The 24173-nt window shown below is 34.5% G+C and overlaps 1 protein-coding gene and 1 long non-coding RNA gene across 12 annotated transcripts in view; one reads left to right on the forward strand and one right to left on the reverse strand.

Annotated features, from left to right (window-relative positions):
• Positions 1-24173, forward strand: part of Camsap2 (calmodulin regulated spectrin associated protein family member 2) — a 113639-nt gene that overhangs the window by 74079 nt on the left and 15387 nt on the right. Inside the window, exons 1-10 of one of the 6 annotated variants that reach the window (XM_021242347.2) lie at positions 1541-1676; positions 4372-4455; positions 8219-8251; positions 11117-11258; positions 11540-11679; positions 17550-17643; positions 19331-19424; positions 21391-21483; positions 23454-23533; positions 24012-24081. In XM_021242347.2, the coding sequence (XP_021098006.2) occupies positions 4396-4455; positions 8219-8251; positions 11117-11258; positions 11540-11679; positions 17550-17643; positions 19331-19424; positions 21391-21483; positions 23454-23533; positions 24012-24081 (806 nt within the window). In that variant the 5' untranslated portion in view covers positions 1541-1676; positions 4372-4395. Of the gene's footprint in view, positions 1-1540; positions 1677-4371; positions 4456-8218; positions 8252-11116; positions 11259-11539; positions 11680-17549; positions 17644-19330; positions 19425-21390; positions 21484-23453; positions 23534-24011; positions 24082-24173 lie in introns of those variants that run through there. The other 5 variants (XM_021242345.2, XM_087193878.1, XM_004862264.4 and 2 more) reach the window with 5 other exon arrangements.
• LOC147823179 (uncharacterized) overlaps positions 1-24173 on the reverse strand; it is an 88367-nt gene that overhangs the window by 20898 nt on the left and 43296 nt on the right. For 4 of the 6 annotated variants that reach the window (XR_015444215.1, XR_015444213.1, XR_015444214.1 and 1 more), the window contains one exon: positions 8180-23551. This is a non-coding gene — a long non-coding RNA (uncharacterized LOC147823179). The remainder of the gene's footprint in view (positions 1-8179; positions 23552-24173) is intronic. The other 2 variants (XR_015444217.1, XR_015444216.1) reach the window with 2 other exon arrangements.

Below are 24173 nucleotides of genomic sequence, written 5' to 3' on the forward strand. Positions count from 1 at the left end.
CACCCATGTACACTTCATCTAGAGTCCCCAATTGTTAACATTTTGTTATTTTGTTTTTTACTCTCCATTTTAATTTTTATTTCTTTTTTCTTCTTTATGAATGCATGTAAGATATTTTGACTGTATCCATTCCCCTATTACCTTCCTTACACTCCCTTCCTCTTCCTCCTTATTCCTTTCCTCGTCTAATAATAGTCTCACTTCTTTCGTATTATCTCTGTGTTTTTGTTGTTTTTGTTCTACATATTAGGGGAAATGTGATGTTTGTCTTTCTGAGTCTGGCTTGTTCTACTTTACATGATGATCTTTAGTTCTATCCATTTTCCTGAAAATTACATAGTTTCTTCTTTATGGCTGAATAATATTTCATTGTGTGTACATACCATATTTTCTTTATCTGTTTATCTGTTGGTGGCACCTAGGCTGGTTCCATACTTGGCTATTGTATATTGTGCTGCGGTAAACATGGGTGTGCAGGTCTTCCTATGGTATGCTACTCAGCCGTTCTGAAGCACAAGCAGCCCGTCTGAACTTTCAGTGAAAAACCTGAAATGTTTACAAGTCTTCCTCACTTGGTGAAATTGAACACCAAACTGTCTCTCCTGCAGTGGCAAATTCTTCAGCCTCCCAGCAGTTGTTTTCTCCTTTAGCTCCTTGGAGAGTCCATAAGTCCATAGTTCAGGGCTCAACCAAAATTTGAGGTTAGTTTATATGCAGATTTGGGTCACCTCTGTTTGTGATTCTGTCTTCGCAAGATGTTCTTCAATATCCAGCTTCTCTAACAGTGTTGAGATTTCTCCTTTGATTCCACAAGCCAGCAAGACTACTATAGTTTTCTGCTTGAGTTCTGGCCACTCTGCACTGTATGAATTGTGGGGAAGGCCAAATGAATAAGTATTTCATTCAGTGTGTTCCTTTTGTGTGCGTGTGTGTGTGTGTGTGTGTGTGTGTGTGTGTGTGTAGTACAGGGAATCATACTCAGGGCCTTGTGCTTGCCAGGCAGGCAAGTGCCTCTGAGCTACATCCCCTGCGATGTGTTCCTTTCTTTCTGTGGTTGAATCCTTTCCTGCTTCTGCATGCTTTTAATTGATTTCCAGTACCTCCAGACACTTGGTTTTTATATATGTATATGTGTGAATATATAAAATATGTATTTTTGGTGGTGATGGTCAAACCCAGGGCCTTGTGCATGCTGTAATAAGTACATGCTAAACTACTGAGCTACCCTCAGACTGCTTTTTATATTTTTTTCTTCCAGAGTTTATCATTGTAATCTCTGGGAGGCTTTGTCTAATACCTGCCTATTCCATTATTACCAGAACTGGAACCTTCAAGAGTTTTTTTTACAGTGTAGCTTGAATCATGTTGTTTCTTTGCTTAAAACTCTTCAGTGGCTTCACTTTGCACTTAAAATAAAAAGTTAAATTCACCATGACCTACAAAGTACCATCTAATCTGACCCCTGTGTACCTCCTCACCTCAGGCTCACAGCCACTATTCTTCTTTCTCATTTCTCTCACTTCATTCCAGCTGTATGGCCTTTCTCGCCTCTGGACCATTGAACGTGATGTTTCCTGTTCGTGGGCAGCTCATCTCCCAGCTTTCTGCATGGCTTGGTGCTTCTGCTCCATCACTTCTCAGCTTGGATAGCACTTTTTCCTCACACCCTATCTAAAGTAGGCACCTGTCAACTCTTATTTTCTACTCTATCACTCTCTTTCTTATAGAGCACTTTTCACAGTTTCTAGTTACTGTGCTGAACCACTTAATTTTTTAAAAATCTGTCTTCCCTGCTTGAATAGTCTATATAATAAGCATGGGCACTATGACCCTTTTCTTTATACACGTCAAGGGTCTAGATTGGCACACTGTTCAGCAAAGAGATGATATTTAATACACATTGACTGCATAAATTATAGTATAAGCTACAGAACTAAGGCATTTTAAAAATTTGGAAATCTACACAAAGATTAGGAAATTATTTAATTAGGAATATCTGTCATTTTTATACAGCCATATCCACCCATTCAGGTTTTAGAGTAATTTTAGAAATACTTGATTAAACTTGAACCTTACTATTTTTTTTCCTTGCTCCGTTCTACTGGCCCCAGTTTCATTATTTATTCTCATTATAATTTTACCCTTGTCTCTCAAATTTAGTATATATTTTCTCTCCATGAACAGGCTCTTGTATGGCTCATCCTAACCTAGTTGCCTTTTTTATCCTCTTGAATAATGCATTCATAAGTTTAAAAGAAATTTGCCGTAGAAAGCTGGTAGTAATGTGGTTAAGTTATTAGCAATAGTGGCTAAAATGAATTTAAACTTAAAAGAATCACAAAAGATGGTATTATATTAAAGGATTAAATCATGCAAAGATACACAAGAATTATGAATATATGAACCTTACATTATGTGGTCCTACCTCTCTTTGTGGGCTTATCTTGATAGTCTTGTCTTTGAGGGGGTGTGTGTGTGTGTGTGTGTGTGTGTGTGTGTGTGTGTGTGTGATGTTCTTCACTCACTCAGGCACACCAAGTGTTTTTCCCACCACAGGCCCTTTATGGTTTTTTTTTCTTTGTCTGGAATGCTCTTCTTTCTATTCTTATCATGGCTAGCTTCTTTTCCTTCTAGGTCTCAGCTTAAACTTACTCCTAGACGAGGCTAAGTCTGTTCCAGCTGCTATAACAAAATATCATAGACTGAGTGACTGACTCATAATTTTTCCAGACAATTCTGGAAGTAGGAAGTCCAAGATCAAGGTGCCAACAAATTACAGTATTGATGAGTATTTACTCTCTTCAAAGCTTGTTGTGTCCATGTTCACATGGCAGGACGGGCCAGGGCTCTTCCTTCAACCTTTTTTAATAAGACATACCATTCATGAAGGTGAAGCCTCATGAGCTAATCACTTCTCAGAAGGCCTCACCTCTTACTACTGCCACATTGGGTAGTTCCAATATATTACTTTTTTTTTTTCCTGGTACTGGGGATCGAACTCAGGATCTTGCACTTGTGAGGCAGGCAAGGTGCCACTGAGCTAAATCCCCGGCCCTAGTTCCTTTATATTAATTTGGGCCCAAACAGTCAAGACCACAGCAGTGGCCTTTTCTGATACAGCCATCATTTCTCAAATAGGCCTCCCTGCTCCCATTCTTACCTACTCACATTTTTGTTAACTTGTACTCCTCCCAGCACCCCTGCCATCCCCGTCTCCCTTGTTTTATGATGACAAGAGTCATTTTGGCTTTGTACTTATGCTATCACATCCCTAACCACTTAACACAGTGTCTGGCACAAAAGCAGTAAATAGTCCAACATGCTTTAAAATGCATGAAATTCATAAACCTGCCTCATAACATGTCTTACCAACATAGATACTGGTGATTTTGGCTGTTAGGAACACTTAGACATGCCTGATAAAATACCATTAGTGTAAAAATTAGTGTAAGAGCTGAGTGTAAAGAAGAAGAAAATTCTCACATGTCAGAAAAATGTGGGCTAGCTAGTGGTATTGATATTTTCTCCAGTGCTATTATTAGCAAATTGTAAGTTTTATTTATTGTTCCTAGGCTGCCCTTTTTAAAATCATTATCTGGAAATCCAAAGGGACGTCTAGAGCCTTCTTTTGTTTTCTTGTTTGTTGTGAGACAGGGTCTCACTGTGTAGTCCAGGCCAGCCTCGAACTCGGTATTCACAGTGCAGCCCAAGCTGGCCCAGAACTTGTGGTCCTCTTGCCCTGGCCTCCCTAGTGCTGAGATGAAAAGTGTAAACCACCACACCCAGCTCTGAAGTCTGCCTAAAAAATAGTTTTTTCACTGAGTACGCTGTTTCTTAACCTTTTTTAGATTATGAGCTATTTGGGTCATCTGATAGGTATTAAATTAGGCATGCTTCCCAGAAAGTTCTCATGAAAAAATTTTGCATGTGTTTTAACTGGATTTATGATACATTAAAACTCACCTATGATCTGTGGACATGTCTGTGAAATCACAGCTTCAGAATTTGATTCATAGTGTTTTCAGTGGATAATAAAACATTTAATTTTAGTGACAGTAATTTTCATTTACTAGTTCTAAATAGTTGTAAAGTTTTTACTTAAATTTTGCTTTTTTAGCATTGAAACTGATATTATTTTTGTTCTTTAGCACCCTGACCAGTTTCTGACGTACAGTATTTGATAAATTAAGTTTAGAATGTCAAAAAGCCACTTGTTTGTAAGGTTTTTTGTGTGTGATTGTGAAAATGAAATTTCCTTTGACTGGTATTCATATTTGACATCAGAGATCTGACTACAGGGATTTTGAAGCTACATGTTATTTTATTGTTATATTTGAATATAAGTTCAAATTAATGTTTTTATATTTTAAGGTAAATGAACATTTGAAAGACATAATGGAACAAGAACAAAAATTGAAAGAACATCACACAGTTGAAGCTCCAAGTGGTCAAAAGGTAAGTATTTCAAGGGGAAAAATATTGCAATTTTATTATTTTGAGAAATATTTATACTTAAGATTTTTTTTTTTAATGCTGTTAACTGTACCCAGGGAAGCCATGCCATGAACACTAAGTAGAAGTATTAAGTGACAAGTAATTGGACAATAGTATTTGTGAAAAACATTATTGATCACTAAACCTCAGTTTCTGAAGTATTTTGGGCAAAAAATAATGGTTTTTTGTTACATATATCTTGGCAAAATATATGAAACAACAAAAACAATTTTCAACACATCAGCTTCCTTTTTTTTTTTTTGGTACCGGGGATCGAACTCGGGTCCTTGAGCTTGCTAGGCAGGCAGCGAAACCACTGAGCTAAATCCCCGGCCCCACATCAGTTTTTATAATTACTTGCTGTAAGACCAACTTTTAAAGTAATATTCCCAGGGCCAGGGGTTTAGCTCAGTGGTTCTGCCGCCTGCCTTACAAGCACAAGGACCTGAGTTCAATCCCTGGTACCAAAAAATAAATTAATTAAATAAAATAATATTCCTGGAATAAAGCTCTTTTACATAGGGAGGGAAGGGGCATGAGGTGGGGAATGGGATGAAAGTTTTAAAAAAATAATATTCCTGGAGTTTCAAGCTGTATAATATGATTATTCTGTAAGGAAAGAAATAGTAACATGGGTTTATTCTTTTAAAACTTGCAGATACTTTCTTAGAATTTTCTTCTTTGAAAGCTGAATTCTGTTTTTCACATACTATACCAAAAGTATATTTTCAAAATAATAGTGTCTCTTATGTCTTTTAAAGTGTACTGTAATGAGTACATTTTAAACACATATAGTATTACAATTGAAGTATAAGAATTATGGTTATTCAGAGACCATATTTTCCATTTGAATTATTTAAATCTCTTCAGTATTACACAATGCTTTTATTCATTTTCGGCTTCTCCTTTTAGTCATTGACACCTTCATAAGAAAAGGAGGTAAATGAAAAAAAAGGAAATTGTTTTGCCTGTTGTCAAGTCCCAATAGAAAAATTTTGTGGAGGATCACCTAAAAAGTTTGTTTTAATTTAATGTTTGGGAACACTGATTTCCCCTCTCTCTTACTGACTAGCTCCTGTAAATATGATGTGCTTTATCCTTCATCTTTGTTGAGGTCTTTTCCACTAAGGTAGAGCAGAATGGAATTCTCGTTTTTTTCCATTACCCCAGATTACACATTTCATTTTCCTTTCAGCCAGCTTCTATCCCTGACTCTTCCCTCTCACATCCCCCAGTCCTTTCCTCCTGGTTTCTCTCCCTATTTCCCATAATGTAGGAGTTGAAACCTTTGCCTTGGAGATACATGTAATCTTGCCTCTCAGGTTTTTGTTTCTTGCTCTTAGGAATATGGTTTAAGGTAGCTTTCATTCTAAGTTATAACATTAATGAAAATTTTCCTTAGAAATGTTATTTGTCATATGGAGTGGTTAAACTCTATTATTATGTGCACATTGTGAATTAATGAAGATTTTTATATACTGACATAAGATCCTGTAAATGTTATTTCTGTGGGAAAAAACACTATTTGTGTTTCAGATAACCAGATTGAGTGACCTTTTAAGAGAAATTAACTATGGAATTTAAACACTATTTCTCTTATACCATTTTTTTATAACACTTAGTCCCATGCAATTGTACATGTTAACTGGGCTGACAGTATTTTCTGAATGAGTAAATGAATAATTATATAATTCATTTTTAAATGTCTAGATAATACACATTTTTAATTTAAGAAATATACATAGCATTTACATCTTCATTCTCAAACGAGTTCAACTTTCCATTGTTATGTTAAATCTTCAAGTGTTAATTTCACAGTCTTACTACATGTACAGATGTCATTATTACAAAGAAACATACCATCACAGACTACTCTAGGGAGGAGAATACATTTTACATTACTGCGTTTTAAATCCAGTTTGAATTGAACTCACTACAGGATTTCTTATTAGAACAATTAATTATATGGTTTATTTTAAGTGTATACATACTGCCCAGTGGCCTGGGCATATTGTAGGTACTGAAAATGAAAGAAAATGGCATCTTCAAACACATTTTATAGAATTGTTCATCACATATACTGTTAGATTTGTGTATTGTAGGGTGTTTTGTTTTGTATTTTTGTATTGTATATGGACTTTTTTTAAGTGACAGTTAAACACATCTTTGAAAGCATAGTCACACACGAAAGAAAAATGATACAGTGATTTCCTTAAGAATGCCTACAATGTTAAATTTGGAGGCACCTTCACACTAGTTTATTGGTGGTAGTTACTTGCTGATCTTTTTTTTGTTTTGTTTTGTTTTGTTTTGGTACCGGGGATCGAACTTGGGTCCTTGCGCTTGTGAGGCAGGCGCCAGAACCACTGAGCTAAATCCCTGGCCCAAGTTGGTTTTTTGTTTGTTTGTTTGTTTGTTTGTTTGTTTGTTGGTACCGGTGATAGAACTTGGGTCCTTGAGCATGCGCAGCAAAGCAGGCGGCGAAACCACTGAGCTAAATCCCTGGCCTTTGCTGATCTTTTTTAATAGTAACTCCAGAGAAGAAACCTGCGCATATGCCTAATAAGTTGTTCTTTTACATTAAAGTTTAGATTAAGCCCCAAGCAAAACAGTGGAAATGTATATGGAACTATTAGTTCTTACATGATTGAATTATACCAAGATACATGAATTTAACTTTAACTTTGCTTTTATGTAGGCAAACTTCATTTTTGTCCATTTTGCTGTTTGTTAAAATAACATCCCTCTCCTACACTCTTTTCTTGACCCAAATGAAATACTAATCTAAGGTCAGGATGAGGAGAGAAATGACTGAGATGAATGTCTTCACTAAAATAACCAATAAATTTTGTCAAACTCAAAAAAAATATTTTTATTAGAAATGTTATCTATTTGTGGGGAGCCAGTATTTTTCTAATTCTTGAGATGACATCTTTCTAATTCTTGAAGTTCTTGAAAATAACTAATTTATATTATTTTTCCAAACACTTGTATTTTTACTGTTTATATAGGAAAAATTTCCTATGTAAAAATTGAGTATGAATTTTATCTCAGATTCCATCTAGTTTGGCTCAATTCAAAAATACTTATTCAGGATGCCAGAAAATTTTGGGGAAAGTATGAAGATAAATAATCACAAATTATTCTCATTATCTGGGATTATGGGTTTATTATATTTATTTTTTCAAAGAAGAACAGTTATATTCTTCAGGACACTTTTAGTAAAATTAACATTTATACTTTGAGTAAATTCTATTATATTGTTATTTGCTCTATAATTGTATTTTTTTAAAGAATCTTCATTTCCCTTTGGGAAAAATATTCACTTATCAGACTTGGTTTACTAATATCTAAAAATTTTGATTGCAAATTTATCTCTAGAATCTTTTTACTTACCTTTTATAATAATAGGTTCATTTTTCAGTATGATATATGATTCCAAAACTCCGAAATAAAATTCTTTGCAGCCAAAACATTTAGCATATTCTATGTATCCTAACATAAATTTCTGTATGGAGGGCAAGGCAGGAGAAGGTGGTGGTCATTATTATCAGGAACCTTTATTTTTTAATTAAAGAATTAACATATGAAGAAATGTTATGAGAACTATAAACTTGGAATTTCACTATTAGAAGCTCTGCTATTCTTTGTTAATTAAAATAATTCTGATGAATTTTCCCTTTACCTTTACTTTCCCTCTTTTTTTCTTCTGCTTCCTCTGAAGTCTCCTTCCAAATGGTTTTGGAAACTGGTTCCAGTAAGTTTGCCCAGCTACTTCAGTTTGCTTTCCAGAACTGTAATTGTAGAATGTTATTGTTTAAGTCTTGCTGGTATAGTCATTTCATGTAATCCTGTTGGTCACAGAACAAAGATTGGGTTTTACGATATTTGATCAAATTGTAATATGGAAAGGTAGTATACCTAGCATTAAAAGTTTGAAAAATTAAAGAGTAAGTATCATTTTGCTAATTTTGTTGGTATTTACAGAGCATCGATAAATAGGTAGAATAAATAATAGCAAAACAACCTAGAGGATGTAGTCCTACTAATTTTAATAATTTTAGGAAAAGTGAATTTCAATTGCATGTGTAAATTATCTGTATTTTTAAAATATCTTTGTGACAGGATCATACTCTTTTCAGTCTGAATTGTAAAGGAGTCATCACTTTTTGTGTAATGAGAAAAGCAAAAGGTTCTTCATGTCCTTGCAAATACTGGACCTAAACTATATTAAATTCTGATTTGACATGAAGGGTTCATCTTCCAGGATTGAGTATAGGGGGTTAAACCATTTAACTATTGTACACCTTCAGGAATAAAAATGTAATTTAGAAATACAACACAATGACATCTAGAAAATATAGGGCTTCTTTTAAGTAACAAATTTTTAAGTTTGTAGAAGGAATAGGAAATGTTCTTATGCAATGAGTTTATAAAATACATAGTATATTCAAGTACAGAAGGCTCTATAACTCTCATGAACTGCAGATGAACTATCCAAGGGTTATGCATAACCTCAAGATTCAAAGTTTGATTTACCTGGTATATCTTCCTCAGATATAGTCTTCAAGGAAGGTGTTCTGCCATACCACTCATAATTTTCTGGTTGTCTAGTCTAAACCATAGACAGTTTTTGCTAATACCATATAAAGTTGTGTATGTGTGTAACAGTGTCACACACACACATACACTTTGTCCAGAAGTGCACTTGGCACACAATTTGGTTCTTTGTTCCATGACCCTGGGTATGTGGTTCAGTGGAATTTGGATTGTAGGCTGAAAGCAAACTATTCCTAAGATCTGGGAAGTTTGTTACTGAGTCCAGCCCAATTTAGATGATGTCTAAGATATAAACTGTTTTGATGTTAGATGACCAAAGAAAAGCAAGTAAAGATCTGGAACAGTGCTTACTGAATGTTAGAAAGGTAGCTTAAGGCTAGAATATAATACTGGTTGATTTCTTTTTTTTTTCTTTCCTCTTTTCTCCTATCTCCTTTTCCCTCTCCTCTCCTCTTTCCATGGTTGATTTTTTTTTTTTTTTTTTCGGTCCCGGGGATAGAACTCAGGACCTTGCGCTTGTGAGGCAGGCGCTGGAACCACTGAGCTAAATCTCCGGCCCTCCATGGTTGATTTTTAAACTGTGAGGAATAAAGTGAGGAGATTTTTTAAAGATCTTGTAATCCAAGAATGTATGTGAAATTATTTCCTGAATATAGGTACTGAGTTAGCAATACATCATAAAACAGATTAATAAGAGCAGGCTCCTGCAAAAATGTGCAAGAGGAAAACCTGTTCCATGAATCTTACTCCTTGAGTAGCCAGTGAGAGAAGCAGAATGTCATTTCAAACAAACCTAACTTTACCACCAAATGTCAAATGCTCTTTTCAGTAAATTTAAATGTTTCTGTTTTTATTCTCACAATAATATTCTCTCTCATGATTATATTTTAACTATAAAATGTAGAGATGACCAGTTTAGATGGACTTAGAAGAAAAATTAGTCTTGATTACCTTTTTTAAAAAAAATGACTTTAAATATCACTAACATATAATAACAAATTTTGCTAATACAAAACTTCAGTATGCTTTATTACTAAATCTTCATCATTATTTTTCTTGGCTTTAAGGGAGCCACTAGATAATAGCAGGTAACCTTCATTGGTTGCTTTCACATATTCGGCAGTGTGCATAGCACTTGGCATCCATCGTATCCAGTCCTCCACTGGGTCTGTGAAGTACAGCAGATGCTATTACTGTCCCCTCTATGGGGGGGTGGCGGGGGGGGAGCGAGAGTTAAGTAACATGTCCAAGAAGACAAAGTAAATAAGATCAGAACTGGGATCTCAGTTCAGGCACTCTGACTCAAGAGTTTATTCTCTTAGCTGCTTTTTTAGGGTGCTGTTTTAGAAACCTGTACCCAGCTACACCAAGCATTTTTTGAAATCAAAGATTTCTTCTGTTTTTCTAAGGGAGAACAGGAACCCTTATAACCAACAATGATTGATTAATGAAACTCAGATTGGGGAAGTTTTTTGTTGTTGTTGTTGTTTCAGTTTCAAAGTTGTTAACACTTTATTTGCTTTTTCTCAACATTTACATGATGGGCCAGAGTATGTTGGCCCTGTGGTTCCAGTTCCTTTAATGTTTCTGTATCCCCAGATATCCTTTAAAAATAGTCTATTCTTCTACCTGGCCCCCAATTTTGATAATTCTTATAATTGTTTCTGTTCCCTCAGTACTTTTGCTCTTTCCACATAAAAACTTTGTCTTTTTGTGTAAGAATTGTCAGTCTAAATTATATCTAATATTAAAGTAAATTAAAATTTTAATCTGTAAATGAACAGGAGAGAATTCAGATCTGTTTTGTAATACTTTTTATGTAAGCTAAATGTTATTTCATGTAAATAAATAATATATTAAATATTTAGCATATATTTAATATTAAATATGCTGTTTCTGTATGCTTTGGTAAAATCTAATATGATTTAGAAGAGGATTTTGGTGAGTTCTCACTTCTCATGATATATATTTTGTTAACTGACATACTAAAATCCACGGTTCTGATTTTTTCCCTCTATGCTCCTTAGTACTTATGTCTCACTCTTGTGTGCTCTGATTGTAGGCTCGTTATAGGAAGGAGCAAACATTGCTTAAGCAGCTGCCTTGCATTCCACTGGTAGAAAACTTGCTGAAGGATGGTACAGATGGCTGTGCACTAGCTGCCCTTATTCATTTTTACTGTCCCAGTGTTGTCAGATTAGAGGGTAAGTGTTCTAGTGAAGTATTTCTGAACTTTAGATAGATGATTAAAAAATGTTTCAGACAGTATTTAATAAATAATGAAGGCTTTTAAAAATACGTATGTATAATTGTGAGGAGGATAGTAGAGAACTTTCTGTGTAATAACCATTATGTTTGTAAATGTATGTTCATTAAGCAGATTCCACAAAATTGTATATTTGTACTGTCACTAATTAAGAAGCAATCATAAAATTTTTCTCAGATTAACTCCCAAGTCATCAGTTTGCTCTTTTTCTATTTGAAGATATTTGTTTGAAAGAAACTATGTCTTTGGCTGATAGCCTGTATAATCTGCAGCTGATTCAAGAATTTTGCCAAGAATACTTGAACCAGTGTTGCCATTTCACTCTGGAAGATATGCTCTATGCTGCTTCATCCATAAAGGTGAATTAAATGATTCTTTTTTTCCTTTGCTTTGTTAAAGGTTGTTTTAAAAAACAACAAAAGAAGAAATGTCCTAGTTATATTAAGCTTGCACACTACTTGTATCAGTCAACAGAGGTTTTGAAAATAATTTTTGTTTGCTTTTTCTGTTTATGTTTTCAATACATTATTAGGAATAGTTCGTTTTACAAGGCAAAGCCAAACTTAAAGTCATGTACAAAACTGATTGTTAGCTAGGTGCAATGGTGCATACCTGTAATCCACTAATGGAGGCTGAGGCAGGAGATTGCAAGTTCAAGTCCTGCCTGGGTAACTTAAGGAAACCCTGTCTCAAAATGAAAAAAGTAAAAAGGGCTAAGCAAGTATTTCAATGGTAGAGCACTTCTGGATACAATTCCAAGCACCACAAAACAAACAAAAAAATCCTGATCTATTGTTTTAATACTAGTAAAATAGAGCATGAGCCTTGAGGCAAAATATAGAATTCCAAAGAGGGAAGAAATTATTAAAATGGTCTGGAAATTAACCTTCTGAAAAGGAATTTGGCTTTATTAGTGATTGCATTTGCCCCTTGCTTCAGAGTGTCATGCACTGCCTGTTGATAGTTAGTTCTGCTATCCTTTCAAAAGTATTTATTAAGCATCTAATAGTGTTCTCTGTGGTGGAGAAATCAATGAATGCAACAAAGATTCCCATGCTTTTGAAACCTACTTCCTGGTGACAGAGACAGATACAAGTCTCAGGCAGTGTCAGGCATCTGCTTCTGAGCTACAAGTTAAAAAGGCAGCTAATGATCCAGAATGTCATTTGGTGAAAAAATACCTTTGTTATTCCTAGTGGCCCACAGCTCTGAAATTCTTTTATGTCCCTTACATCCTTGCCGAAAATTTGCTATTTCTGTGTCAAAGATTTAAGAATAAATGATCTTAAAGTTTTCCTAAGAGGAACAACTTTATATCAATCCTAATCATAGTTCCAGTACCAATCTTAATAGAAACCACTTCGAGCCACTCACAAGGGCCCTAGTGCCATATGCTTTAATACTCTCCAGTGTCTTACCTCTTCTTCCTTTGCCAATTTCAGGATTCCTAGAAGGCAGAAGATAGAGCCAATAGGGAAAGAATTTCCAAAATAGGTGTGCTCCTGTTGACGCAAAGCAGTACCCACTCTACTCCGTGACACATCAAAAGAAAAATCTTGATTAATTCTGAAGATTTGTATCTTGCCTTTTTAATCAAAATGGAAGTTAGGAACAATTATTTCCATATATATCTTGCCAATGACCTTTCTGGCACTTGCCTGTTAAAAATTTTAACTTCTTGGGGCCGGGGATTTAGCTTAGTGGTTTTGCTGCCTGCTGTGCAACCACAAGGACCCGAGTTCGATCCCCGGTACCAAAAATAAATAAATAAAATCCGTCAAAGAAGAAATTGATGAAATGAGTGAAAAAGATTAAAAAAATAAATTTTAACTTCTGGGCCGGGGATTTAGCTCAGTGGTTCCACCACCTGCCTCGCAAGCTCAAGGTCCCGAGTTCAATCTCCAGTACCAAAAATAATAATAATAAAAATTTTAACTTCTATAATCTCAAAGGAAAAAATTATTTACTAAATTACAGAGCCATAGGTTTGAATTTAGTTGATTATCTTAAGCCTTCCAGAAGTTACTTGGTCCATGATGCTGGATACCTCATTTGCACTTTAATAACATGTTTATGAAAATGTAGGGAATGAGCAGTCTTCCCCTGTCGTGAGAAGTATAAAATGCTGTGGTCACTCACTACAGAAGGCAATTTGATATTATTTAACCAAATTTAAAATGAAAAGGAAAAAATGTGAGTCTGAGTTTGATCCTGAGCACTTCAAAAAAAACCATTACAGAAATCATATATAAGGAGTTTTCATGGTGGAAATGATCCGTCTTTTTTTTTTTTTTTGTGGTACTGGAGATCGAACTCGGGACCTTGTGCTTTCGAGGCAGGCAGCAGCACCACTGAGCCAAATCCTGGCCCTATGATCCATCTTAATAGGGGGATAATTAAAATGTTTTGTAATACAATTGAGCGGTTCAAAGGAAGGGGTGATACTTTTACCAAGACAGGAAACTCTTTAAGACATCATTAAATAGGGGCCGGGATTTAGCTCAGTGGTTATACCACCTGTCTTGAAAGTGCAAGGACCCGAGTTCAATCCCCAGTACCAAAAAAAAAAAAAAAAAAAGACATCATTAAATAAAGCAGTTAACAAACATAATGAACACTGTGATGTAATTTATGTATTTTTAAATCCTTTTTTCTTTTTTGTGCTGCTGGCAGTTGAACCCAGAACCACTGAGCCATGCCCCCAGCCCAAAAAAATCATTTTTCTGTTTATGTGCAAACATGTACACATCTGGTCTACTCTCTGTATCTGAGGGTTCCAATTCCATGGATTCAACTAACCACAGATTGGGGGTGGGGGTGGGGGTGGGGAATCCTGTGTCTATACTAAACATGTATGGACGATGTTTTTGTTTTGTCTTTGCTCACTATTCCTAAAACATTCAGTTTACATAACTATTACATAGCATTTACATTGTATTAGGTATTATAAGGAACCTACAGATGATTTAAGATACTCTGTCGGAGGACGTGCTTAGGTTGTATGTAAATACCACACCATTTTACATTAAAAAAGCCCTCAGCATTGTATACTTTGTGTCCACAGTGGGTCCTGGAACTGAGGACCCTCTCTGTATAGATGCACGGAAAATGCTCTATAGAAGGATGCACACAAAACAACAGTGATTTATTTCTTCTGAGTGCGATATTAGGATACAGGGGAAGAGGTTATGGCATACTTTCACTTTCTGTTCTATATTCTATATTTCTATATTCTGTACTGTTTACCTTGTTTTAACATGTAGCTATATCTGACTTTAAAAGAAGGAAAGAAGCAGCTTTTACTTGAAATTAATGTATCATTTTAATATGGTTACAAATTTATTGCCTTTTAGTCATAATCTTCATGAGCTTTAGTTACTAAGAAAATTATGTCTTACTATATTGCCCAAACAATACAATTCTGTTATTAGAACAACTGTTAACCAAGGTTTTAAAAATATTATTTCCTGTCAACAGTTAATTATTGAACACATAAGAAGGTTTTTTCTAAAAGATAGTTGGCTTTCAGTTAGCTGCTAATAGAGTGGAACCCAGCACTAATGCTTACAAAGTTAATTTTTTAGTTTGGCTTTAGAGCTTATACTGTAATGATAAGTAAAATATAAATCACAGTAACCTTACTACACAGGACAAACCCCTAACAATGTTTGGTTATTTTGCTGACTGGCCTTTTTTATTATGCATACGTTCATTCATTTATACATATGTTTAACAAATATTTATTGAGTATCATGTTCTAGGCACTGTTTTAAACAACTGAACATAAAATAATGAGCACAGGCTTTGTCATTCTAGACCTTGTTTGTAGACTAATGGGTAAAATGAGAAATCCTCGAGAATGTCGTATTAAGTAAAGCTGGCAAGATGAAAAAGTACTCAAGTAGCCTCTTCTAAGCTATACTAACTTTTCTCTTTTATCTCAAGAATAGTGAGGGACAGTGGAGATTGCATTTTGAAAAGCTTGTTCTTACCTGGGATTTAGCTCAGCAGTACTGTGCCTGCCTCACAAGCGTGAGGGTCCTGAGTTTGATTCCTGGTACTAAAAGAAAAAAGAAACTCTTAATAAAAGCACCCCCCCAAGGCTGTTGTGTCCAAACAAGAATCAGAATTGTTATGATGAAATTGGAGAGATGTGCATAGATTCCAGAAATATTTAGGCAAATTTGGAGATTTTGGTGATACCTTGGATATGGAGAAGGAGAGAAAAGGTGTGAAGGATATCTCCTAGGTTTCTGGTTTGCACATTGAAATAGTGGTGCCATTCAATGATACAATGCTGGAGTAAGGTTAAATTGAAAGGCAAAATCACTTTCAATTTTGGACATTAGTATTTTTGAGCTATCTAAAAGAAAATGGTTTGAAGGCATTGTATATGTCAGTACAGTCAGGACATTTAAGAGTCGTTTGGTAGCCCATGGTCATAGGCAATAGCAGTGTTTCAGAGAGGAAAGATCATGGGTATTGAGCACTGCTGAAAGGTCAGTTGGTGAAAAATGGGTTCAGTTTTCATTGTTGACTTAAGCAAGTTCTGTTTTGGAGGAATGATGTGGTAGACTAGTCATTGCTAGACTAGTATGGATCAGGCAGTAGGAGAGGATGACATGAAGCACACAGTATTAGTATAGGCCTGCTCTTAAAGTATAGGAGAGACTTGTGCATGTTTAAAAGCCAACTCGGGAAGATTCAGTTGAGAGGAAAGACATATATAGGAGAGGAATATAGATTAAGAACATTAAGTTTCTGAGAAGGCAAGCAGGAATGAGATCCTGTGCAGTCTGAGGAATTGTAAACATACTGCTTCAAATAGTATTTATATATAAACATTTTAATATTCTGTGAGTTTATAGTGAAAACAAATACTGAAAATAAAGAAAGAAACCTACCAAATTCTGTTTACCACCATGCGTATCCTTTATGACACTCCAGACTCTTAACACTCAACTCACTCAGGACGGGTTTACTTGTCTGTTGACTGTGTCAAAGGTAACATTACTCACAGTTCCTTTCACTGCATGTTTCTCTCATCTTCTCTGTTTTATTGAATGGTAATATTTGTTGCTAAAGACAGAAACCCAAGAGTCACCTGTGACTCTTCTCTTTCACCTCCTATATTCACAGTAGCCTCTGGAACTATCACATGAGAAATGAATATTTGAAAGTGACCAACTTAAATATGAGAAGCCAAACCAAGAGAGAGTATAAATTCTAAGGGAGAATATGTAAAGCCTTAAGTATTATTCATAATTAGTAGATAGGAGGATGTAAGCAAGACACTGGAAAATGCCCGTATTTCCAGTGACGAGTTTTTTAAGCTGAAATTTAATATAAAATAAGACTTTACTTATCAAATATTAATTTGATAATATTTTATTAGATGCTGAGTACCCGAATTATAAAAGGCATATTATTTTAAATAATTATGAAAATTGATTTTATACTGGTTTTTAAACTTACAAAGTTCTTAAAATTAATTCATGTGTATACTTCCATGATTTGTACATATTAAATATAAGCTCATGGTGGAGATGTACTTTTAAGGACCCTTTTTAATTTTAAGCCTTTTTTTTTAAGTATTTGAATTTTCAAATATAAGTAATAAAAGTTGTTGACTTATACTAGTAACTTTTCAAGATTAGGTGAATTCATTGAATTATATAAATAATATTTTTGTACATTTTTAAATTGTTAAGGCTTAGTTATAACAATCTAAAGTTTTGGTGTTATTTAGCACCTGGATTACTGTTGAGTTTAGCATTGTTGAGCACATGCAGTATTTTAAACTGTGTACATAATTTTCAGAGGAATTTCTAGGGATCTGAGTAGAGCTTATTTTTTTTTAAATGGTAACCATTCTTAGAGTATCAAAAGATTGAAGGGTCATTTAATTTGTTTATATTTACTTTGGAAGAAAAGTACCTTATATATTATTTCAAAGTTCTACATAGCTAGACATTAATGCCTGCTAGATAAATTGGATAACTATTCTGTAACTATAGAGCAAATCAGCCAAGAGATTTTGAATATAATTTTTACCTATAATAGGTAATATTTTATTCCAGATTTAATATCCTAGATATTCTCCAGTAATGGGTGAGTGGGTTTTAATCCCTGTATTTTAATAAATAGACTGTAAATTCATTATCATTAATTTGTAATCAAATTTAATCTAATTTAGGGTTTCTTTTAATTTTCTTAACTTTTTGTATAGAGTAATTATTTGGTGTTCATGGCAGAACTCTTCTGGTGGTTTGAAGTTGTGAAGCCATCATTTGTACAGCCTCGTGTTGTTTGTCCACAAGGAGGTAACCATTTCTTTAAAATTTTTTAATGTGGAAAATAATGGAAAGTTTATGTAACCTTACCTAGTTATTTTTTTAGAGGGAAGCCTGTTATAGTTTTAGATTTCAGCTGTTATCTTTGATTCTAAGTACTGTATTTTAATATTTTAAAGCTACTGAATGTTCTGTGAGAAACTGATGAAGATGGCTAGGGAAATAGAAAAGAAAATGGAAAGAATGGCTCTGATTTGAAATCTTATGATTTGGAACTTTTAGCTTTAACTATGTGGCATCTACTTCTTTGCATCTTTTATTCCTGTCCATCTTTTATTCTTATTAAAATCTTTGTTCTTAACATTATATTACCTAGAATCTACTGACATCATTATTTGGTTTTAACCTACAACTTGCATTGCCATTAAACATAAAAAGGTTTGTATATACATTTTTAAACCTAGCTTTGTGATTATTACAGTATCCTGATATTTTGATTGTATATAATAAAAATAAAACTAATAAGTAAAGTTACTGTAAAGATCCCTAGCAATAAAGAACAAAAATCCTCCTTAACTTTCTCTTAAGGCAAAATTTTGCATAGCAAAATAAATTTTCTCTTGGCTTCCATTTTAAAATGGATGCTTATTTCTGCAGGGGAGAAAATTATTTTAAATTATAAAAGTTAGCCCACTAATAAACTTCCAGAGTAAATTACATGACCATGTGTTACAAAGCTAATTAGCAGCTTTCCTTGATTCCAGATTTTATTTTTCTAATCACCATAGTTATCTCCCCCCTCTCAAAAAAGTAGAGGAGAAAAGAGGTAAGTAAGGAAGGAGGGAAAAAGTATTAGCCAAGGAAGAGGCATATCATTCTAGTGGATACGGTAAGCTTACACAGGCAGCTCACTGAATCTCTGGCAAAAATCTATGAAATATGCAATGAGTATTCTGTCCTAGTGTCTCTAAATTGTTTAAAGCAGATTCTGAATATTGAGCCTAATATTGAGTTAACAAAAGAATATCTTCAGAAGCTGAGATACTTCACTAAGGCCATTACATAAAGTCGCATATCTTTAGTAATTATCATAACCCATATTTGTACAATTTTTAAAATTAAAATATTTTCACCTACATTGCTTTCTATAATTTTTTTTTTTTGATACCGAAGATTGAACTCAGATCGAACTCGGGTCTTTGCACTTGCAGGGCAGACAGCCGAACCACTGAGTTAAATCCCCGGCCCCGCTATGATTTTATCTGTGTAAAGCCCATTACTCAAAATGCCACCAACTGTTGAATTAAATGTCAAAGGCAAAAAGTAAGTTGTTTTTTTCCAAAGTTCCTTACAAAAATGTAAAACTCCTCCAGTGGCTTTAATTATTCTCCAGTGAAATTGTCTTTAATTGATTATCAAAATGCCAGTTATTCCATAAAAAAGCAAAGATGATCATATATATTTGAAATTCTGTGGAAGCTTTCACAATGTTAAGCACTAAATTTTTTTAAAATATCTATATCATTTTATAGTAGGCTCCCCTCCCTCTAGTTAGCTGGTTAATCAAGAGAATCCTGTAAAATCAGAATACTTTATGTTTTAAAATATTTGATCCTTTGAAAAATATTTTTAAAAATTTATCTATGATCCAGAATTCCTGAAATAATGTTAGAAACATGCTAAATATGTAATTTTGAGATTTTACCTTTTATTCTAGCTGAACCTGTGAAAGATACACCGTCAATTCCTGTCTTGAATACTGCCAAAAGAAATGTCTTGGACAGTTCATGCAGTTCTGACTTCACTTCAAGGTAGACACCATAATCACTTCATTTTCACTATTTCTAGTCCATTTACTAATGAAATTAAATAGTTTACATTAATAATAAGATTTTTTAAAATTTTAGTTCAATTTTGTAATAAGTTATAATTAGCTTAATCTATTAAAGATTATTTCAATGTAAATATAGTTGAAATTTACAATGAAATAAAGGTTCCATAAATGCCTTTTAATGGACTACACTGGAAAGTAGGAATATATTCATTCTAAGGTACAAATAACAAACCTAAAATTAAACTTGTGCTGCATAACGTGTTTATAGTTGAAAATTATCTAATTGTGTAATTGAGAACTGTCGAGTAGATAACTCTCAGGCCTCCAGGGGACTTTAAAGTTACATTTGAATTTTTAAATTATTTTTCATCTTTGAAGCAGTTTTTCTCAGTTTTATTTCCTGGTTACTATAGCTGTTGAGAGATAGCAATAAAATATTATAAATACTGAATCTTTCTCTAGTGCTTTATCCGTTTATATCAGGAGCTGAACTGAAAACAGAGTAAAAATGTTTTACCATTTAATATCAGGATAATTCTGACTACAGTTCCAGGTATGTGATAGGGACATTTGTTTGTTTTTTGTTTTAATGTTCTTTGGCAGATCCTCTAAACAGCTTTTCATTTGTATCTATCAGAACCTGAAATTTATACTGATTTTGGACTCCAGTCTATCTGATTTTTAGGCTTAAAATTGATATGTTTTCAGAAATTCAATCACATCCATTAAAAGTACATTTCAAAATTAAAAATTTTAAAAAGTCAGTACTTTGTAACATTTTTTGCCTATAAACTTACTTTGAAGCTGTGACGTACTATTCACATTTTAAAAGTTTCATTCTCAAGTTCAGATGAATTTGTGTCACCCAAGGCTTGACTGACCGCTTGGCAATACTCTTATTCCCTTTGCGAGGCTTCTTCCCTGTGTGAACTCTCGCAGGTCTGTAAGACATTTCTTCCAAATCAAGAAAGCATTGGGCCAGGGATTTAGCTCAGTGGTTCCGCAGCCTGCTGCGCAAGCGCAAGGACCCAAGTTTGATCCCCGGTACCAAAAATAAAAAGAAAGAAAGAAAGCATTTTCTTTCCTTACCCTCCAATTAACTACTATGAATATTCTTACTACTTCCATTAAGTTTTCTATCCATAACTGTTTCTGTGGTTTAGTTCCAGGGAGTTAAGTTAAAACATTGTTGATCAAGGAGCTTGTGTGTATTTTTCCCATGGGTAACTTTTTCTAAATATTATCTCTTCAATGCTTTCTTGGTTGGTTATATAGTGATATTTCCTTCCTTGAAAATTTATAAAATGCTCGGTATTCTAAGTCATCACTCTAGTGCTATTATATCTTTAAGGCCCACCTTAAAGTAGAAAGTGAGACTTGCCTCTTTAGGAACAGATTATTCCATAATTATTATTTCCAGGAACATTTCTGACACTAGAAAATATTTTAATTTAGGTTCTATAGTAGACTTGTCCCTTTTTGTTCAGACGTCTGAGTGACTACTTTTTCCTATTTTTGCTAGCAGAAATACTTTTTAAAACTCAGAAATTCATCTAGATTCTTTTCCTTGAAGTATTAATTGTATACTCTCATTCTAGGCTACTAGTCACCCTTTCATTTCTTTAAGTCTCCACATAGTCCTTTATCATTCTCCAACAGTGTATAACTTTTAAGGAAGGATTCAATAATTTCTGCTGTTAGGAATAATGTACATTACAGTACAAATGTTATTGTGCTTAAAGAACTTAGGAGAAAGAAAGAAAAGACAAATCAATATTTTCAGCAGCTGCTCCATGTATTTGGTGACATCTTATGCAAGAGTTAAACAAGATCAAAATTCTGTGTACAGTTACAGAAATAAAGCAGTAGGCTTCTACAACATTTAGCCCTTGCTTGGGGAAGAAGAATAAACACATTTTAATAACCACCTTGCTTGTATTCAGGATTACCCTCCTGTCAGAGCTAAGGGAGAATAGAAACTGTGACAGTGATCTCAGAGGGGGGTTTAATAGAAGCAAATACACCAGGGGAGCAATGTGAGTATTCTCTGAAGTCCCTGCAAGTGATTACAAGGAAACCGAGAGGGTGTTGCTTTTGGAGAAAGCTCTTCAATTAAGCTTTCGTTAAATTGTAATGTTTATATATCTTTGAATTCTTTGATTGGTTTGTTCATCTTCTCATTTTACATTAGCTGAAAGATAATATGGTTTGGGGGAGCTACAGAAGTCATTACATCTTACTCCTCAGTTCTCAGCCAGTTGGCAGTGGGAATGCTTAACTTCCTCACTTGACTGCAGGGAGGAACATGGCAGGCTAACACTTAAACAGAGGAAACTAAGAGAGGATCCTTGATTGTGGCCAAATGTCATTATAATTTGAGGAAGCAATGTCTGATCTCCTGTTTAAATAAGATAAAGTAGCTGTGGTGGGGCACGCCTGTAATCCCAGCACTCGGGAGGCTAAGGCAGGAAGGAGTCTGCTTCGAGTTCAAGGTCAGCCTGGGCTACATAGTGAGACCCTGCCAGAATAGAAAGAAAGAAAGGAAGGAGGAAAAAGGAAAGGAAAAGAAAGAAGGAAGGAAGGGAAGGGGGGAAGGGTTAAATAAGTAGTAGGAAGCTTCATATCTTTATAGACATTGAGGTCTTCAAGGCACAGCTGTCTTAGGGTAGCTGTTAGAGATGTACAGATACAGGCGGTGAGTAGGGAGGCTGTCAAGGTCTTCTACAGGGTTTGCTACATGTGTGGTTTTTAGTTAGAAATTTAGATTTGACCAAAATATTTCAAATTGCTAAGTTTCGTTTAATGTCTTCTTTCTCAGTTTTTCTTTTTTTTAATTTGTATTAGTACATGTTTGCAGTAAATTCATCATGGAGAGTTGGCACACGTACATAACATTTAATTCTGTTTTTATCTCCATCCCCTACTTTTCTTCCCCCTTCCTCTGTCTCTTGGGCCCCATTCCATTTGCCAAAGATCTGTTGCCATTCCTTACTACCTGTCTTTTCTTTGTTCTTTAATTTATGTTCTGAAGAATGATTATGAGATGAGATGATTGTGATAATGATTATGATTATATGATTCTGGATTATGAGAAATCATAATATTTAAGCTTGTGTGTCTGATTTATTTCACTTTATGGTCTCAAGGTGCATCCATTTTCCTACAAATGACTCAAATGTATCCTTCTTTATAGCAGAGAAATACTCCATTATGTATAAATACCTCATTTTCTTTATCCAGTCGTTAATAGACATAGGCTGCTTCCAAGGTTTCGTTATTAGGAATGGTTCTTCTGTAAACATTGTTTATGTGTATCACTGTAAATGATAACCTTAACTCCCTTGGGAAGATGCCTAGAAGGGGAATGGCTGGGTTCGATGGAATTTCTAATTTTAGTTGGCTTTTTGTTTTTTCAACCGGGATCAAACTCAGGACCTTGCGCTTACAAGGCAGGCATGGTGCCACTGAGCTAAATCCCCAGCTAATTTTAGGTTTTTGAAGAATCTCCATACTGATTTCTATAGTGGTTGTACTCATTTACATTCCCACCAACAATGTAGAAAGGTTCCTTTTTCACTGCAGCCTCTACCGCTGTTCTTTCTGGGATAAGATGGGATCTGTGTTGCTTTAATTTGCATTTCTCTAATGGCCAGAAATGTTGAACATCTTTCATGTATTTATTCAACATTAGTACTTCATTTTGGTTGCCCATTTTTTGACTGATTTCTCAGTTTTTTTACTGATAAAAGGAAAATAATATGCCGTGTTTTATCTCATAAGGACACTGAGATGTGTATGAAAGTATCTCAAATTGTTTGGCAATTTAAAGACATAAAATAGATACATACAACCATTGTTTGATTTAAACAGTAGATTGTTTTTATTTTGAATGCACAATCAGAGGTGATAGTATGATTTCTTACTTCAGCCATTCTATATAAAATTTATATTAAAGAGCTAAAATGTAACATTTAATTTTAACATTTTAATGTATTCTGCATTGCAGTGGGGAAGGAGCTGCATTCACACAGTCTCATCATTTACCTGCTAGATACTCACATTCTCAAGCCCATTCTTCAGCTTCAGGTAACTTACTTCAGAAACCTAGGAAATTTTATTTTAGGTAGATTAACTGGGAAATTATTAAGAATAAGTATAAATAAACAAATATTTAGTCTTTTTATGGAAAGTGACTGAGGCTGGTCTGGGTGGTCCTTTTCGCTGTGCTTGATTTTCTTTCTTGTGGTGCTAAGGATCCAACCCAGAGCCTTTCATGTCTCCCATGTTAGGCAAATGCTCTACCACTGAGCTACATTCCCAGCCTCTGCTAATTTTCATATGTATCTACTTACTTTTCCTGGGGATTGAACCCAGGACCTTGCTCATGTTAAGCACATGCCATACCACTGAGCTACATTCTTAGCCCTAAAGCTTGTGTGTGTGTGTGTGTGTGTGTGTGTGCTGGGGATTCTACTTACTTTTTTAGCACTATTAATGAATCATCAAATATGTGAAATCTGTTAAATTGCTCACTTTAGTGGCTTTTTCTTTTTTTCATTTAAAGGAGGAATTAGAAGGTCTTCGTCTATGTCTTATGTTGATGGCTTCATAGGAACATGGCCCAAAGAGAAAAGGTAAATGAAGAGAATTATTCTTGAGTATATTCACATTGTCAAGAAATGCCACGTTTCTCTCTTTCTGTCTCTCTCTCCCTCTCTCTCTCCCT

Source organism: Heterocephalus glaber, unplaced genomic scaffold, assembly GCF_053883595.1.
Source record: "Heterocephalus glaber isolate CG9 unplaced genomic scaffold, H.glaber_assembly_v1.0 deba00001600, whole genome shotgun sequence".
Classification (NCBI taxonomy): domain Eukaryota; kingdom Metazoa; phylum Chordata; class Mammalia; order Rodentia; family Bathyergidae; genus Heterocephalus; species Heterocephalus glaber.